Source organism: Heptranchias perlo, chromosome 4 (assembly GCF_035084215.1).
Source record: "Heptranchias perlo isolate sHepPer1 chromosome 4, sHepPer1.hap1, whole genome shotgun sequence".
Taxonomy (NCBI): domain Eukaryota; kingdom Metazoa; phylum Chordata; class Chondrichthyes; order Hexanchiformes; family Hexanchidae; genus Heptranchias; species Heptranchias perlo.
In genome coordinates, this window is record NC_090328.1 from 36,543,979 (window position 1) to 36,563,376 (window position 19,398).

The 19,398-nt window shown below is 44.0% G+C and overlaps 1 protein-coding gene across 3 annotated transcripts in view; it reads left to right on the forward strand.

Moving 5' to 3' along the window:
* Positions 1-19,398, forward strand: part of LOC137320867 (single-stranded DNA-binding protein 2) — a 429,480-nt gene that overhangs the window by 331,398 nt on the left and 78,684 nt on the right. For all 3 annotated transcript variants that reach the window (XM_067982791.1, XM_067982792.1, XM_067982793.1), the window contains 2 exons: positions 3,837-3,885; positions 5,033-5,068. In XM_067982791.1, coding sequence (XP_067838892.1) covers positions 3,837-3,885; positions 5,033-5,068 — 85 coding nt within the window. The remainder of the gene's footprint in view (positions 1-3,836; positions 3,886-5,032; positions 5,069-19,398) is intronic.

The window sequence follows — 19,398 nt, forward strand, 5'->3', positions numbered from 1 at the left end:
CAGCCTTCATAACAAACCTCTTGTGTGACATCTTATCAAATGCTTCTGAAAATCCAAATACATAACACCTATCAGCAGGAAGCCTGACCCAGCACCCGCCTGGTTCAGGAAATTGTGGCACACTGCTTGTGAATTTTTACTCATTAAAATCAATTCCCTTTATCTGTGCAATCTGATTTGCAAAAAAAAAATTAAATTAAAATAGTCAAACATCAACTTCCTTTTTCAAATCTATGCTGACCATCTCTGATAAGCCTATGTCTTGCCAAATTTTTGTTAATTTCATCCTGTATTATATTTATCAACAACAGAGGTAAGATTAACTGGCCATATATTGTGATTCATATAGGAACCAATTACATAGGAAAGAGGTTGGAGGCCTTGTATAGAGAGAGTTTGAGGAATATAGAGGTTCTAGAGTGTAGTGCAAGACCTTGAGAAGTATTCTCAGTATTACTCATGGTGTCGTGCACTGAACAAGTTAGGGAGAAGCCTAACTAAATTAGACAAGTGAATTGTGCGGCTAGAAAGATTGTACGGAAAGGAAAATTTCTAGAACTTTGGACCAAGCTTTGGCCAGGGGAAGCTCTACGGATAAGATGGGTTTCACCTGAATTGTACTGGCGCTAATGTCCTTGCAGAGAATGGGAGAGGATTTAATCTAATAAAACATGAGCATGGGTAAAGCAACATACTGAGAAGGAGGGAAATTCAAGAGTTATTGAGGTTTAAAAAAAAATTCAGAAGCTACATGTTATGGTACATAGGGTTGGTGACAGTTACTTGCAGACACTTTAACAACAGGTAAGTGTGCAAAGTGTAAAGATATGACCACATGGGGAAATAATATCAAAATAAATGAGCACAGTCTAGGAAATGAATGCCTCCGAGTTCCATAGTTGAATGCTAGGACTCTTGGGAATAAAATATGCGACCTGGAAGTCTTTGCTGGAGAGAGAAGCAATGATAGCAAGGGCATCACGGAGACATAGTTCAACAATGATACATATTGGCTAAATGTTAAGGAATACAGATCAGTTCATGGAGATAGAAAAGACAAACTGGGAGGAGGTGTAGCATTTTATGTGAAAGAGAACTTGATAACAATGAAGATAGATCCATCTGGCCAAAGTAGAAACCCTATGGATAGGGATGAGAGACATGAGAGGAAGGAAACTAAACTGGGCACCTTCTATGGATCACTAGGTCAGGAGGTCGGATTGGACCAAGAGAAATAAGGGAAGCACACACAGGAACAAATGCAGGGGTTATGGGCAACTTTAGGGATAGATTGGGAAATCTATAAAGGATACAGTAGGAGTGAAAACATGATCCCAGTCACTATTGGATTGTTACGTGAACATACCAACCCCTAACCCCTAACCCCTATCACCAAGATGTCCAAGAAAAGCAAAAACAGGAAAAACCATTATCTCCTAGTTCCACTCCATCCTGACTTGGACATATATTGCTGTCCCTTCATCATCCTGGGTCAAAATCTTGGAATTCCCTGCCTAACACCATTGTGTGAGCATCAAACCACAAAGACTGTAATGGTTCAAGAAGAAGGCCCACCCTCTAAGGACAACAAGGGATAGGCAGTAATTGTGGCCTTGTCAGGGTCACCCACATCTTGTGAACAAAAAACACATTGGTCAAGGAGGGGTGCTATTGAATCTGATATTAAGTAATAACCAGGAAGTGGTAGAGCAGATCAGAATCAGATAACAATTTGGCAGTCGTGGCCATAATATTACGGGTTTTAAGGTTGAGCAATGGAATCTTCTGATGGAAGAGAAGAGAACTAATCCAATAGAAACATTCAGCTTTAGAAAGGCATATTTTGAGGATGAGCTCAGGAACCTGGACTGGCACTATTAGAGAGAAAAAGCATGGAAGAAAACTAGATTGCACTTAGAGATACGGTACATCGAGTAAAGAACAGATGCATGCTCCTGGAGAGAAAAGACCAATGGGGACAGCAGAAGGGCAAAAAATAGATTATTTTTAAGTATAAAACTACAGGAAGCATTGTGGACTGAGAAGAACTTAAGAAGTTGATCAGGAGAGCTAAAGGAAGTTAGGATAACAGAGAATATGAAAAGAAATGTCAAGCAATTTTATGAATAAATTTGCAGTAAGCAACTAAACAAGGAAACAGTGGGACTATTGAAAAATACTTGTGATATCAAGTAGCCAAGGGATATCAAATAAAGTAAATTAATTCTTATCTTGTTCATGGAGAAGACCATGGGCAGTTCCCCCAACATAGAAGTTAAATTCCCAAGAAGGAAGGAGGTGAAGGAAGTACAATAGGAAGTAGAAATTTCATATAAGGTCATTGCAGCAAAGATTTCCAGGCCTCATATTTTTCCTAAGCTGAAGAAGTTAAAGGAAGACAAGTTACCAGAGTATAAAGGATATTTAAAGAAGTGGTTAATGAAATCAATTACATCCTTGCCACTATCTTTAGTTCAATTTCCAATGATTCCCTAGTGTCCAAGGGTTGCAAAGTAGCAATCATACCACCAATCTTTAAAAGGGGTCATAGGGATGACCCAGGAATCTACAAGCCAGTGAATCTATCATCTTGTTAAGACAAAGGCAATTATCTTGTACTTGATCCTGAGGGAAACATGGAGAAGCTTAAGAATTGTTACACCTCAATATTTACAGAGGAAAGGGTAAATGTGGCTGTAGAAGTACCCGAGGAACTTGTGGAAGAGCCACTACTAGAAATAATATTCAAAAGGAAACTGTAGTAAAAATGTGGGTAAAGTATTAGAAGGCATCATGAAAGAGAGGATAATGAAACAGCTAGATAGGCATGGTATGATACAAACAAGTCACCATGGATTTAAGGGAGGGAAGTGTTGCCTATAATAAATTCACTGGAGTTTTTAAAGGAAACGAAGGGGCTTGTTGATTGAATTTCTGTGGATGTGATATATTTAGATTTCAGCAAAGCCTTTGACACCATGCCACACAAGCAATTAGTCCACAAGCCAAAGCCTAATCTGAGCCTGGTGACTTTTCTAATTTTAGTGTCATTAACATTTTTAGTACAGTTTCCTTTTGTATATTTATCTCCAGTAGTGGCACTTCCACAACCTCCTCAGTCCCATTTTCTCCTTTGTAAATATTGAGGCATAATACTTGTTAAGTATCTCCATCTTTCACTTATGAGCAAGTACAAAATGAACCCCCTCATCTTATGTTGTCCCACCTCTTCTTTGACTATCCTTTTACTTATTTGCTTATAAAAGCCCTTGCCATTTTCCTTTACGTTTATTCCATTTTCTTTTGAACTCCTGCTTCCTAATCCCTATTTTTGCTTCCCTTCCAAACTGTTTATATTTCTTAAGGTTTTCTTTGATATTATCCATTCTAGGTTGCCTCTTTTTAAAACCTAATTTCTGCTTTTTATCCATGGAAACCCAGCCTTTGACAAACCCCGTTTACCCCTACTAGAAACATTTAATCTGTATCTTATCTATCTCGTACTGGTTCACTGTTTGATCTGCCGTTTTTTCCAACCATTTAATCTATTCCACCGTTCTTTGTGAAAACACCCACATATGAATCAGACCATAAAGTTTATGCCGACGTGTTGTTACGGTTTGAGAACTGCTTACTTGTGCGGCACCTGAGAAGATGAAAGTAAAATGTGTAAAAAGTGCTTGCATTTGCACCAGGGAGAGGATTACTGTGAAGGCTGTTGTGCCCAGTGAGACAGTAACGTTTTGTTCCTCAGTAGCATAGATTGCTTGTTGGTGGAGTGCCAAAGATTGTTTGGTTATTTGAATTAAAACCCCATCTGTCGCTGTTTGTTGCAGGGGTCCCGGAGGTGGTCGACCATGGCCAAATCCACCTAATGCCAACTCAGTAAGTATATCTTAATGCATGTGTGACCCTCACACAGCAAGGAATAAACCTGAAGCCCCATGTGCATTTAAGTGGTCAACTGTGATGCACATGTTGAAATATTATTCCCCATATTATAAAAACATTCCTTTCATAATTGCAGTAATCGTTTCCAATAAAAAAAAACTTAACTCCTGAGTACACACATGCAGACAATGTGGTTAATGTGGTACAACAGCGAATGGAATCTGAATTGTGTGCTTTGTTTTTTTTCTTTTGAAATTAAATCTTACCTTTTGTTTTTTTTTAGTACCAATGTTTTTTAAGGTACTGGAAACTTGACACTGATTTGCTACTTTTAAATTTGTCGTTATTTTCAGTTAATTTTGGATTGCCTTGAGGAAAATATAAACATTTCCTTCGGCATGTGCTTGGGTGGAACAACACACCTTCAGTGCTGCTTGTTTACCTTCCTGCTTTGAGTGTTTCACAACATGATTAGTGTAATAACAATGAGCAAGATGCAAGGTGACATCTGATGATTTTGCAAAAGGTTGCAAGTATAATCGGATGTAAAAATGCTAGTTTCACTTTATATTATTGCATTGAATCCCTTTCTAAAGTAATTGGTGAGTTTCCATTTTTAATCATGTGACCAGACCTTAAAAATTGAATTTTTCACTTCCAAGTACATATTAAGTAGATTATATAAAGAGTATGCACAAGTGAACATCAACAGAAGTTGCTGACTAATTGCCAAGCTCTTTCTCTTGTACCCCCTTAGTAATCACTGACTGTTTAGCTTTCCATCACAATTGTTGTGTCCTTTCGCCATCAGTCTTATCGGTGATGCTCCCATTGAGTTGTGGCCTCAGAATCAAATTCTATTTACAGGCATAAGTCTGTACAAAACTCCAGTTTGACTACCTGAAGAGTGAACAATGACAATCGTGCTTAAAAAGTATTTGTGATTAAATCTTTTTAAAACCAATATATATAACAAAGAATTTATGTATTTTATTTGTGAAAATTCAACTAAGAGTAAAGTAATACTAATATTTGGTCTTTAATTGTGAATTACTTGTTCACAATTTCTTTCTGATTTAGGATTTATCTGTCAAATTGGAAAGGGAGAAAAGGGGACTCTGACAGTTATTTTTTGTTACAGATACCATATTCGTCAGCATCTCCTGGCAATTATGTGGTGAGTGGTATTTTACTCTTCATTGTTCGTTATGCTGTTTTGTTCAAATATGGAAATAGTTGGCCAGATGTTAACAGCAGCGCCAAGTGTATTGGCTGAGAAGTGAACATCTGATTTTTGTGTTTGGTTGTTTTGTCTGGCATCCATAGTGCATATGTTGACGTTCATTAGTAGATCAGTAATCAGACTGGTCAAAATTGCTCTGAGAACTGTTATGCATCAGCATATGGTGCGATGGCAAATTGTCTTCAATAATAAACAAGAAAAGATAACACATTGCTGGCAACAGGCATTTGCATATTTAAATTTGAGTGAAATAAAAAACGCTCAAATAAAGAAAGTTGATTTGCCAAGTTCCCAGGAAACTAATAATAGTTTGTACTTGGTTTATGTGAGAGTTGGCAGTAAATAGTACAAAATTCAGATTGGCCATCTAAATGTATGTCATTTCTGGCTGCTGGTTGCTCATGTGGTTGAGGGAACTCCTAATCACAATGCCATCAATTTGAGTTCGAGGACTATTCTACACTAAGACTCCTGCCTTGTGGCAAGTTTTGTCAGTTCTGTGCCAGACTATACTATGGTGTCCCAGGCTGGAAATGAAGTATTCATTCCACTTGTAAAAGGAGCCTTCTAAACTGATCCACTCAAATTGTGCCTCCTGATAGGTAGTTACAGAGCAAAAGAGAAGTGTACAGCTTAATCACGACAGCCTGTCCTGGTAAGCAGACAATGTGTTGTGATATTTTTAAGGAAAGAAAAGAGACACCAAATATTTTTTTCAAAGAGCTTCTTGGTCGCCTTTGTTTTACTCAATTCAGACCTCCCATCTGAGTAAAGTGGCCTGAAAAAAGAAAACAATGCAATGCAATTTAGTCTTCAGCCAATTCGATTCACTCCACGTGATATCAAGAAACGGCTGAGTGCACTGGATACAGCAAAGGCTATGGGCCCTGACAACATCCTGGCTGCAGTGCTGAAGACTTGTATTCCAGAACTAGCCATGCCTCCAGCCCAGCTGTTCCAGTACAGCGACAACACTGGCATCTACCCGACAATGTGGAAAATTACCCAGGTATGTCCTGTCCACAAAAACAGGACAAATCCAATCTGGCCAATTACTGCCCCATCAGTCAATCCTCAATCATTAACAAAGTGATGGAAGGTATCGTCGACAATACTTTCAAGCGGCACTTACTCGTCAATAATCTGCTCACCAATGCTCAGTTTGGGTTCCGCCAGGACCACTCGACTCCAGACCTCACTACAGCCTTGGTCCAAACATGGACAAAAGAGCTGAATTTCAGAGGTGAGGTGAGAGTGACTGCCCTTGATGTCAAGGCAGCATTTGACCGAGTGTGGCACCAAGGAGCCCTAGTAAAATTGAAGTCAATGGGAATCAGGGGGAAAACTCTCCATTGGCTGGAGTCATACCGAGCACAAAGGAAGATGGTAGTGGTTGTTGGAGGCCAAGCATCTCAGCCCCAGGACATTGCTGCAGGAGTTCCTCAGGGCAGTGTACTAGGCCCAACCACCTTCAGCTGCTTCATCAATGACCTTCCCTCCATCATAAGGTCAGAAATGGGGATGTTCGCTGATGATTGCATGGTGTTTAATTCCATTCGCAACCCCTCAGATAATGAAGCAGTCCGTGCCTACATGCAGCAAGACCTGGACAACATCCAGGCTTGGGCTGATAAGTGGCAAGTAACATTCGTGCCAGACAAGTGCCAGGCAATGACCATCTCCAACAAGAGAGTGTCTAACCACCTCCCCTTGACGTTCAACGGCATTACCATCGCCGAATCCCCCACCATCAACATCCTGGAGGTCACCATTGACCAGAAACTTAACTGGACCAGCCACATAAATATTGTGGCTACAAGAGCAGGTCAGAAGGTGGGTATTCTGCAGCGAGTGACTCACCTCCTGACTCCCCAAAGCCTTTCCACCATCTACAAGGCACAAGTCAGGAGTGCGATGGAATACTCTCCACTTGCCTGGATGAGTGCAGCTCCAACATCACTCAACAAACTTGACACCATCCAGGGCAAAGCAGTCCACTTGATTGGCACCCTATCCACCACCCTAAACATTCACTCCCTTCACCACCGGCGCACCGTAGCTGCAGTGTGTACCATCCACAAGATGTACTGCAGCAACTCGCCAAGGCTTCTTCGATAGCACCTCCCAAACCCGCGACCTCTAAGGACAAGAGCAGCAGGCACATGGGAACAGCACCACCTGCACGTTCCCCTCCAAGTCACACAGCATCCCGACTTGGAAATATTTTGCTGTTCCTTCATCGTCGCTGGGTCAAAATCCTGGAACTCCCTACCTAACAGCACAGTTGGAGAACCTTCACCACACGGACTGCAGCGGTTCAAGAAGGCGGCTCTCCACCACCTTCTCAAGGGAAATTAGGGATGGGCAATAAATGCTGGCCTTGCCAGTGATGCCCACAACCCATGAATGAATTAAGAAAAATTGCTCTTGATAGCTATTACTGAGACATGGCTGCAGGGTGGTCAGGATTGGGAACTAAATATACCGGGTATTAAGGTCAACAGGAGAGATAGGAAAATGGAAGAGGGGGAGGAGTAGCCTTAATCACTTCAATGATAAAGGAGGATATAACGAGAGGTAAGCAGCCAACAGAGACCTTATGGGTTGAATTGAGAAATAGGAATGGATCTAAGACTATTGTGGGAGTTGTGTAAAGGACCCCTGACAGCAGCTCTGAAGTTCTAGATTGTATAAATGCAGAGATTAGACAAGCGTGTAAGAAAGACATAATGGTCTTAATGGGGGACTTTAACCTTCACATAGATTGGGAAAAGCAGACTAGCAACTGTCAGAAAGGTAGTGAAGTTCTTGAGTGTGTTCAGGATAGTTTTCTACAGCAGTATGTCCTGGAGGCAACAAGGGAACCAGATTTAGTTAACAGCTTAACTGTGCGTGAACATCTATCCAATAGCGATCATAACATGATCGAGTTCAATGTAGTGTTTGAAAGGGAAAAAAGTGAATCAGCTGCTAAGATTCTAGACTTGGGTAAGGCCGACTTCAATGGGATGAGACAGAGACTGTCCACAGTAAACTGGGCAAATCTGTTAATGGGTAAAATGACTGATGATCAGTGGGAAATGTTTAAAGAAACATTTATCGAGATACAGAACCGGTTTATACCCCTGAAGGGCAAGAACTCTACTTGCCAAAAAAAACAGCCATGGACAACTAAAGAGGTATGGGACAGTATCAGACATAAGGAAAGGGCATACAAAAAGGCAAAAAATGGCACAGATTCTGGCAAATGGGAAAGATACAAAGATCAACAAAGGGTCACAAAACAGATAGTAAGAGCTACAAAAAGAGAGTATGAAAAGAAACTTGCAAGGGATATCAAAACCAATACGAAGAACTTTTATAGTTATATTAGGAAAAAGAGGGTGGTCAGGAGCAGTGTTGGCCCCTTAAAAACTGAAAGTGGGGATATTGTCATTGACAATGGGGAAATGGCGGACATGTTGAATAATTACTTTGCGTTAGTATTTACAATAGAAAAAGAGCATGCCGGAAATCCCAAGAAAACTAATATTGAATCGGGGACAGGGACTCAATTAAATTAACATAAGTAAAGCACCAGTAATGAAGAAAATAATAGCACTAAAGAGTGACAAATCCCCAGGGCCAGATGGTTTCCATCCCAGGGTTTTAAAGGAAGTAGGTGAGCAGATTGCAGATGCCTTAACTATAATCTTTCAAAGTTCTCCAGATTCAGGAACTGTCCCTCTAGATTGGAAAATTGCACATGTCACTCCGCTTTTTAAGAAAGGAGAGAGAGGGAAATCGGGGAATTATAGACCAGTTAGCCTAATATCTGTTGTGGAGAAATTGTTGGAGTCTATAATTAAGGATAGGGTGACTGAACACCTCGAGAATTTTCAGTTAATCAGGGAGAGCCAGCATGGATTTGTGAAAAGTCGGTCGTGCCTGACAATCCTGATTAGATTTTTTGAAGAGGTGACTAAAGTAGTGGACAGAGGAATGTTAATGGATGTTATTTATATGGACTTCCAGAAGGCATTTGATAAGGTCCCACATAAGAAACTGTTAGCTAAGATAGAAGCCCATGGAATTGAGGGAAAAGTACGGACTTGGTTAGGAAGTTGGCTGAGCGAAAGGCGACAGAGAGTAGGGAAAATGGGTAAGTACTCACATTGGCAGGATGTGACTAGTGGAGTCCCGCAGGGATCTGTCTTGGGGCCTCAATTATTCACAATATTTATTAACGACTTAGATGAAGGCATAGAAAGTCTCATATCTAGGTTTGCCGATGACACAAAGATTGGTGGCATTGTAAGCAGTGTAGATGAAAACATAAAATTACAAAGCGATATTGATAGATTAGGCGAATGGGCAAAACTGTGGCAAATGGAATTCAATGTAGACAAATGTGAGGTCATCCACTTTGGATCAGAAAAGGATAGAACAGGGTACTTTCTAAATGGTAAAAAGTTAAAAACTGTGGATGTCCAAAGGGACTTAGGGGTTCAGGTACATAGATCATTGAAGTGTCATGAACAGGTGCAGAAAATAATCAATAAGGCTAATGGAATGCTGGCCTTTATATCTAGAGGACTAGAGTACAAGGGGGCAGAAGTTATGCTGCAACTATACAAAACCCTGGTTAGACCGCACCTGGAGTACTGTGAGCAGTTCTGGGCACCGCACCTTCGGAAGGACATATTGGCCTTGGAGGGAGTGCAGCGTAGGTTTACTAGAATGATACCCGGACTTCAAGGGTTAAGTTACGAGGAGAGATTACACAAATTGGGATTGCATTCTCTAGAGTTTAGAAGGTTAAGGGGTGATCTGATCGAAGTTTGTAAGATATTAAGGGGAACAGATAGGGTGGATAGAGAGAAACTTTTTCCGCTGGTTGGGGATTCTAGGAATAGGGGCACAGTCTAAAATTTAGAGCCAGACCTTTCAGGAGTGAGATTAGAAAACATTTCTACACACAAAGGGTGGTAGAAGTTTGGAACTCTCTTCTGCAAACGGCAATTGATACTAGCTCAATTGCTAAATTTAAATGTGAGATTGATAGCTTTTTGGCAACCAAAGGTATTAAGGGATATGGGCCAAAGGCAGGTCTCTGGAGCTAGATCACAGATGAGCCATGATCTTATCAAATGGCGGAGCAGGCACGAGGGGCTGAATGGCCTACTCCTGTTCCTATGTTCCTATAACAGTTTTGCAAGACCGTTAAAGTTTATCAAACAATGATAATATTCATGCCACCACCAAAGAATTTTACAGCACAGAAGGAGGCCGTTCAGCCCATCAAGTCTGCACTGACTCAGCTAAAGCAATCCAAAACTAATCCCACTGCCCTGCTGTCTCCCCATCACCTTGCATCTTCCACTGCTTCAGAGATCTCTATGATTTTCCCTTAAAAGATGCAATGTGTTTTAACCACCTCCTGTAACAAAGCATTCCGTGCTCCAACAATCCTCTGCATAAAGAAATTTCCCCTCGACTCTGTCTTCACTCTCTTAGTTACAGTTTTAAACTGATGACTTCTCATCACTGACTATCCAAGCAGAGGAAAAAATCTTCCTCTATTCACTCTTATTAAAACCCCCATAATTTTAAAATCTATCCATTAAATATCCTCTTAGCCTTCTCTTCTCCAGTGGAAAATATCCCAGCATATCAGCCGTGGGATTATCCTGATGAATCTACATGGCATTCTCTCTATGGCTTTAATGTCATTTCTATAATGAGGCATGCAAAACTGTGGAACATAGGAACAGGAGTAGGCCATTCAGCCCCTTGAGCCTATTCTCCCATTCAATGAGATCATGGCTGATCTGCACTTCAACTGCATTTACCCACCTTTTCTCTGTATCCCTTGATACCCTTACCTAACAAAAATCTATCCATCTCAGTCTTGAAAACTCCAGTTGTCCCAGCATCCACAGCCATTTGTGGGAGATAATTCCAGATTTCTATGACCCTTTGTGTGAAAAAGTACTTCCTGAGTTATCTCCAGAATGGCCTGGCTCTGATTTTAAGATTATGTCGCCTTGCCATAGACTCCCTCACCAGCGGAAAAAGTTTCTCTCTATCTACTCTATAATTTCTTTTCAAAATCCTAAAAACCTCAATCAAATCACTCCTTAATCTTCTATATTCCAGGGAATACAACCTAGTTTATGTAATTTCTCCTCATAATCTAACACTTGGAGTCCTGTTAACATTCTGGTGAATTTATGCTGCACTCCTTTCAAGGCCATTATATCCTTTTTAAGGTGCGATGCCCAGAGCTGTGCATAGTAGTCCAGATGTGGTCTAATCAGGGCTTTGTATAGCTGCAGCAAAACTTCCTCCCCTTTATATTCTAGCCCTCTAGTTATAAAGGCCAACATTCCACTCGTCTTTTTGATTATTTTTTGTACCTGACAATAACATTTTAGTGATCTTTGAACATGCACCCCTAAATCTCTTTTAGACAACCAGTGTTCCTAGCTTTTCACCATTTAAAAAAATACTCTGATCTATCCTTTTTTGGTCCAAAATGGATGACCTCACACTTACCTACGTTGAAATCCATCTGCCATAGTTTTGCCCACTCATTTAATCTATCAATGGCTCTTTGTAAATTCATGCTCCCGTCTACTTGCTGTGCCACCAATCTTTGTGTCATCAACAAACTTGGATATTTGGCTGTCTCTTGTGTTATTTAAGTCATTAGTAACTATAGTGAATAGTTCAGGCCCCAGCACAGAGCTTTGTGTGACACCACTAGTCACTTCCTTCCAATTCGAGTATTATCCCTACTGTCTTTCTTCTACCACCTAACCAATCTCCTAACCAGATCAATTGTGCTCTAATTGCGTCTAACAAATGTTTTGTTTGACTTTATTGTTACTTGCTTATTCTTGTATTCTGTGCCCTTATTTACAAAACCCAAAATGCTTGTCATGTTTTGGGTTTTTTGATCATTTTTTTCTTCACTGAAAGGATTTGAGTTTGAGTTATGCCTAAAGTTTGTGTTTTAAAACAAGGTGAACTCACACATGTTTAAGAAGAAAGGCTGCAGGCATTGACAATATGTGTTAAAACCGATAAGCCAATTTGGGGAAATCACAACTTGCTGTCTGTTTTAAACTGTAAACAATTTTACAACACCAAGTTATAGTCCAGCAATTTTATTTTAAATTCACAAGCTTTCGGAGGCTACCTCCTTCCTCAGGTGAATGATGTTTTAAACTGCTACAACGGGGATCTGTTGCCTTAACCCAGGAACATTTGCCAGGGGACGTTATGCAATTTTTTATCTTATCCCAGATGAGTAACAAATACTCACACCCATTGTGGTGAGGACAATTCTATTCATGTGGACACAGCATGAGGTGTCTGTGAATCATAGAATCGTAGAAATTTACAGTACAGAAGGAGGGCATTCTGCCCATAGTGTCTATGTCGGCCGAAAAAGAGCTATCCAGCCTAATCCCACTTTCCAGCTGTACAAAACCCTGGTTAGACCGCACCTGGAGTACTGTGAGCAGTTCTGGGCACCACACCTTCGGAAGGACATATTGGCCTTGGAGGGAGTGCAGCGTAGGTTTACTAGAATGATACCCGGACTTCAAGGATTAAGTTACGAGGAGAGATTACACAAATTGGGATTGCATTCTCTAGAGTTTAGAAGGTGAAGGGGTGATCTGATCGAAGTTTATAAGATATTAAGGGGAACGGATAGGGTGGATAGAGAGAAACTATTTCCGCTGGTTGGGGATTCCAGGAGTAGGGGGCACAGTCTAAAAATTAGATCCAGACCTTTCAGGAGTGAGATTAGAAAACATTTCTACACACAAAGGGTCGTAGAAGTTTGGAACTCTCTTCCGCAAACTACAATTGATCCTAGCTCAATTTCTAAATTTAAATCTGAGATAGATAGCTTTTTGGCAACCAAAGGTATTAAGGGATATGGGCCAAAGGCAGATATATGGAGCTAGATCACAGATCAGCCATGATCTTATCAAATGGCGGAGCAGGCACGAGGGGCTGAATGGCCTACTCATGTTCCTATGGTCCATAGCCTTGTAGGCTACGGCACTTCAAGTGCATACCCAAGTACATTTTAAAGTATTTACGAAGAATATACTTTTGGGAGAGGCCATAACTAGTTTGGTTGATAGGCCTGTTGTGAATCCCTGCATGAGAAGGTGCCATAGACACAGCCCTTCTGTTTCCTGGGGCCAGAACTAACAACAAAAAAAGGAGAGCCCATGGTATTGGGCAGTCAGGTTTTAAACAAGTGACTGTGAGGTTTAGGCTTGAAGCAAGAAGCTAAAAATGCAGGAGATCAGTTCTTGCAGTTAGAAATTGTCCAGAGAACAAAGCATCCCCAAAACAGGTAAGTCAGCCCACATAAAGGGATAGGGCATGTGATTTATTATTTTTTCCTATTTTTTGGGAGAATTGAGATTGAAGTAAGTGTAATTTGCTTTGAGCAATACTCTGCTTGTTCATTCATTGTCTGTGAAATAAAGCAGCTTAACAATTAGTATCTGGCCTCATCTCACCAAGTGTGTCTCAATCCATCTTTGAAAAGATGGAGAAGCATGTGAAAGATACAATACCCAATTCTGATCACAAGCAGGTCCTATTGTTACAGCCACGGGTTATGCTATCATATAGATGTTGGACAATGCAGGCTCAGTCCTGAACATAAGATACTGAATTCGCTTATGGAGGTGACCCAAGAGAATATTAGACCCAAGAGCCAAGACTCAAGAGAATATTAGACCTGAAACCTGAAACTTGTAACAGTACTGTTGGCCTTTTGTATGGCTTTATCTACCTGCACTTGGAATTTGAGGGAGTTATGTATTTAATCTGATAGTAACAGGGTGATATCATCAGATTATTTATTTAAGGATGAATGGTATTTTTTTAACTTTGAGACAGTGGCAATAATTTGACACAGATACTTCGAACAAAATGTCAGGTTTGTGCAATTTCAGTAAATGTCAACGGATGCAATTACACTGCCATCTGTAGGAGTGCACTAAAGCAAAGCTATGTGAAGTCCTTTCCTCTCGCCCTCCAGTAGGTTATCTCACAGCGATTTGAGTTTGCTTTGTTTGTCGTAGAACCACAACCCAGTGTAAAATGCATTTTAAAAGTGCCCAGGAGCTCTGGACCTTCTGGTCATTTGCTAAACAGAATTTTCAATGTTTTTAATGTACGTGGACGGCTGACATGTTTATATATCAAAAAAAATCCTGAGGAGTGGAGCCCTGCATATCCATCCAAGCATGCATGCAGAGAACTCCTTTCACTGGATTTTGTCTAAGTTGCCTGAGCTGAATTTTTTGACATAATGGGGGGAATTTTAACCCCCTGGGACTTGGGGAGGGGGTGAAAATTTCAAAAATCAGAAACTGGACCCCGACCCGCCTTAAACGCGCCAATTTCCAGTTTTAATAGAGGTGGGTTGGGGGACAGGCAACTAATCTGCTTCCCAGAGGCAGGTCCATAATTTAAATATTCTAATGAGGCTGCTTGCCTCAAATTTTAGCAAGCTTTTAGATTTAACACCTGCGGGCCGGGTTTCCCAGGGCTCAGTAAAGCCAACAGCTGGAGGGAGGTGTGAACGGCCGGATCCAGCTGGTAAGTGCCTTTCCAGCACTGCATGTGGGCCAGGAGGAGCAGGAGTGCTTTGCCTGCTCACCAAGCAAACCTGCTTCCCTCCCTGTGATCCGATCTCACCCTTCTACCTCCGACCGGAAAGAGTGCAGCGTAGGTTTACTAGAATGAGACCCGGACTTCAAGGGTTAAGTTACGAGGAGAGATTACACAAATTGGGGTTGTATTCTCTAGAGTTTAGATGGTTAAGGGGTGATCTGATCGAAGTTTATAGGATATTAAGGGGAACAGATAGAGAAACTATTTCTGCTGGTTGGGGATTCTCGGAGTAGGGGGCACAGTCTAAAAATTAGAGCCAGACCTTTCAGGAGTGAGATTAGAAAACATTTCTACACACAAAGGGTGGTAGAAGTTTGGAACTCTCTTCCGCAAACGGCAATTGATACTAGCTCAATTGCTAATTTTAAATGTGAGATAGATAGCTTTTTGGCAACCAAAGGTATTAAGGGATATGGGCCAAAGGCGGGTATATGGAGTTAGATCACAGATCAGCCATGATCTTATCAAATGGTGGAGCAGGCACGAGGGGCTGAACGGCCTACTCCTGTTCCTATGTTCCTATGATCTCCAACTGCCCTCGGATCCCCTACCCCCGATCTCCCCCCGGCCTCCGATCTCCCCCCGGCCTCCGATCTCCCCCCGGCCTCCGATCTCCCCCCGGCCTCCGATCTCCCCCCGGCCTCCGATCTCCCCCCGGCCTCCGATCTCCCCCCGGCCTCCGATCTCCCCCCGGCCTCCGATCTCCCCCCGGCCTCCGATCTCCCCCCGGCCTCCGATCTCCCCCCGGCCTCCGATCTCCCCCCGGCCTCCGATCTCCCCCCGGCCTCCGATCTCCCCCCGGCCTCCGATCTCCCCCCGGCCTCCGATCTCCCCCCGGCCTCCGATCTCCCCCCGGCCTCCGATCTCCCCCCGGCCTCCGATCTCCCCCCGGCCTCCGATCTCCCCCCGGCCTCCGATCTCCCCCCGGCCTCCGATCTCCCCCCGGCCTCCGATCTCCCCCCGGCCTCCGATCTCCCCCCGGCCTCCGATCTCCCCCCGGCCTCCGATCTCCCCCCGGCCTCCGATCTCCCCCCGGCCTCCGATCTCCCCCCGGCCTCCGATCTCCCCCCTCCCCATGGCCTCCGATCCTCCCCCCTCCCCATGGCGTCCGATCCACCCCCCTCCCCATGGCCTCCGATCCACCCCCCTCCCCATGGCCTCCGATCTTCCCCACTCCCCATGACCTCCGATCTTCCCCACTCCCCATGGCCTCCGATCTTCCCCCCTCCCCATGACCTCCGATCTTTCCCCCCTCCCCATGACCTCCGATCTTCCCCACTCCCCATGGCCTCCGATCTTCCCCACTCCCCATGACCTCCGATCCTCCCCACTCCCCATGGCCTCCGATCTTTCCCCCCTCCCCATGACCTCCGATCTTTCCCCCCTCCCCATGACCTCCGATCTTCCCCACTCCCCATGGCCTCCGATCCTCCCCCCTCCCCATGGCGTCCGATCCACCCCCCTCCCCATGGCCTCCGATCTTCCCCACTCCCCATGACCTCCGATCTTTCCCCCCTCCCCATGACCTCCGATCTTCCCCACTCCCCATGACCTCCGATCTTCCCCACTCCCCACGGCCTCCGATCTTCCCCACTCCCCACGACCTCCGATCTTCCCCACTCCCCATGACCTCCGATCTTCCCCACTCCCCATGGCCTCCGATCTTCCCCACTCCCCATGGCCTCCGATCCTCCCCCCCCGCCCACGGCCTCCGATCTTTCCCCCCTCCCCATGACCTCCGATCTTCCCCACTCCCCATGGCCTCCGATCTTCCCCACTCCCCATGGCCTCCGATCTTTCCCCCCTCCCCACGGCCTCCGATCTTCCCCACTCCCCACGGCCTCCGATCCTCCCCCCCCGCCCACGGCCTCCGATCCTCCCCCCCCCGCCCACGGCCTCCGATCCTCCCCCCCCCGCCCACGGCCTCCAATTTCCCCCCCTCCCCACGGCCTCCGATCCCCCCCCCCCACGGCCTCCGATTCCCCCCCCCCCCCCCCCACGGCCTCCGATTCCCCCCCCCCCCCCCACGGCCTCTGATCCCCCCCCCACGGCCTCTGATCCCCCCCCCACGGCCTCCGATCCCCCCTCCACGGCCTCAGATTCCCCCCTCCGATGTCCTCACACCCGCACCCCCTCCCCCCCCCCCCCCCCCCCCAGCCGGACCTTAGACCTTACTGATCTCTGTCCCTCCTCTCTGCTCCCTGGCTGCAGCCTGGTGCCATTAAATTCGGCAGGACATCTGGGTTACCCGCATTTCTGGGCTTCCCGGCTGCTACGACCCAACCCTCTCCCTCCCCGCCTCCCCATAAATATCGAGACCAATGTTTCTGTCATGCTAGATCAGCTTTTTTCTGAACCAAAAAATGAGAAAGGAGTCTGGACCCAGTCCGGATACTGCAGTAATTTACGATGTTTACTAACTATTCAATGGGAGGATTATTGTGTATAATCTCAAACATTTCAGGCTCTTGAGATGATCGCTCCTTGTAACACCTTTATTATTGACTTTAGTGCGGCCCACAACAATGCACAGCTGGCAGTATAACTCTTGTTTGCATGTTGGAGGGTTTCTTTCAGCCCCAAATAGAACTACCCACCTTTGGTGCACCTCATGCGGTAGTTCTTTCTACTTTTTTGTCACCACCACAACTTTCCCTTTAACAACCATCTGAAACTCTTTAACTGCTCTCTTACTAGATTTTGTGATTCCCAGATAAGTGTGCTACAGGGCAAGATTATCCTATGCATGTAGCCTATCCAAAATAGGCAGCAGGATTTACAATGCAAAAAATTTGGTGTAACGCACCTCCTGAACTATAGGCTCAACAACAATAACAACAACTTGCATTTATATAGTGCCTTTAACGTAGTAAAACATCCCAAAGCATGTCACAGAAGCAGTTATCAAACCAAATTTGACATTGAGTCACATAAGGAGATATTAGGACAGAAGACCAAAAACTTGGTCAAAGAGGTAGGTTTTAAGAGCGTCTTAGAGGAGTAGAGACAGGCGGAGAGGCTTAGAGAGGACTTCCAGAGCTTAGGGCCTGGGCAACTGAAGGCATGGCCACCAATGATGGAGCGAAAAAAATCGGGGCTGTGCAAGAGGTCAGAATTGGATGAGTGCAGAGACCTCGGAGGGTTGTGGGGCTGAAGGAGGTTACAGAGATAGGAAGGGGTGAAGCCATGGAGTGATTTGAAAACAAAGATGAGAATTTTTAAATCGAGGTCTTGCCGGACCAAGAGCCAATGTAGGTCAGCGAGCACAGGGATGATGGGTGAATGGGAGTTGGGGCGAGTTAGGATACGGGCAGCAGAGTTTTGGATGAGCTCAAGTTTATGGAGGGTGGAAGGTGGGAGGCTGGCCAGGAGAACATTGGAATAGCCGAGTCTAGAGGTAACAAAGGCATGGATGAGGGTTTCAGCAGCAGATGAACTGAGGCAGGAGCTCAGTTGTACCTATAGGAATAGGAGTAGGCCATTCAGCCGCTTGAGCCTCCTCCATCACTCAATTAGATCATGCCTGATCTGTACCTGAACTCCATTTACCTGCCTTAGTTCCATATCCCCGATATCCTTATCTTGCCTACCTATGACTTGGGCCAGCATAACTTTTGCCAGGATCACAAAATTAGGACTTGGATATTTTTCTTTCGTTCCCCATCTTAGACTATTCCCACAGATGAGCCCCAGCTTGCTATCACTCAGACTGTTCCTTTATCTGTCCCAGATCTGAATAACATTTTGTAGAAAGTTCAGGAATCGAACAGAAAACTCTTAGAACCAGGATCTGAAATAGAGTAACATCATACGCCCTCAAGTGACTTTTCCCTAACTTTGGAAAATGGTAGAATGAACAATTCATTAGACCATGACTTAAGCTATAGACTGCCAAACAGATTAATTAGCCAGAGAAGCCTTAGCTATCCTTCCTTAGAAAATTGAAAATTAACAGTTATGTTCATTGCACTAAACTGCAATGTAAACTGGAATGGACACAAGGTCCCTGAATATTAATATTTATGTGGTGGTTGTTTCTGGTTACTTATGGAGTCTACCTGGCCTATCTACCTTTTTTCTGATGGCTTTAGAACAAGATAGGTTGAGAAATACTTTTCAAAAAATGACTGAGGCCAACAAAATTGAAATGTACCTCAAACTCAAAAAGAGCTGTGATGTGGAGATGCCAGTGACTGGGGTGGACAAATGTAAGGAGTCTTACAACACCAGGTTATAGTCCAACAGTTTTATTTGAAATCACAAGCTTTCGGAGCTTACCTCCTTCGTCAAATGTGCGCATGACTCATTAAGGCCCTTAAAAAAAACATTAAATCAAGGAGACCGTCCCATAGTGTAACTGGAGCTATGCTGGCCTGGCCCAAATAAGAGAAGAAGGAAATCCTTGCCTGGTGGTCCAGTCCTACCTCTCCTTTGCCACCCCATCCGGAAAATGCTGTACTGGCAGTACTGTTTGTGGGCTGCATTATTGGCCACAATGCCAATCCTCTAGGGCTATTCTAGCAAAATACGCTGGGCCATTTTCTATGAGTGAAGGTGATTTTTAACCC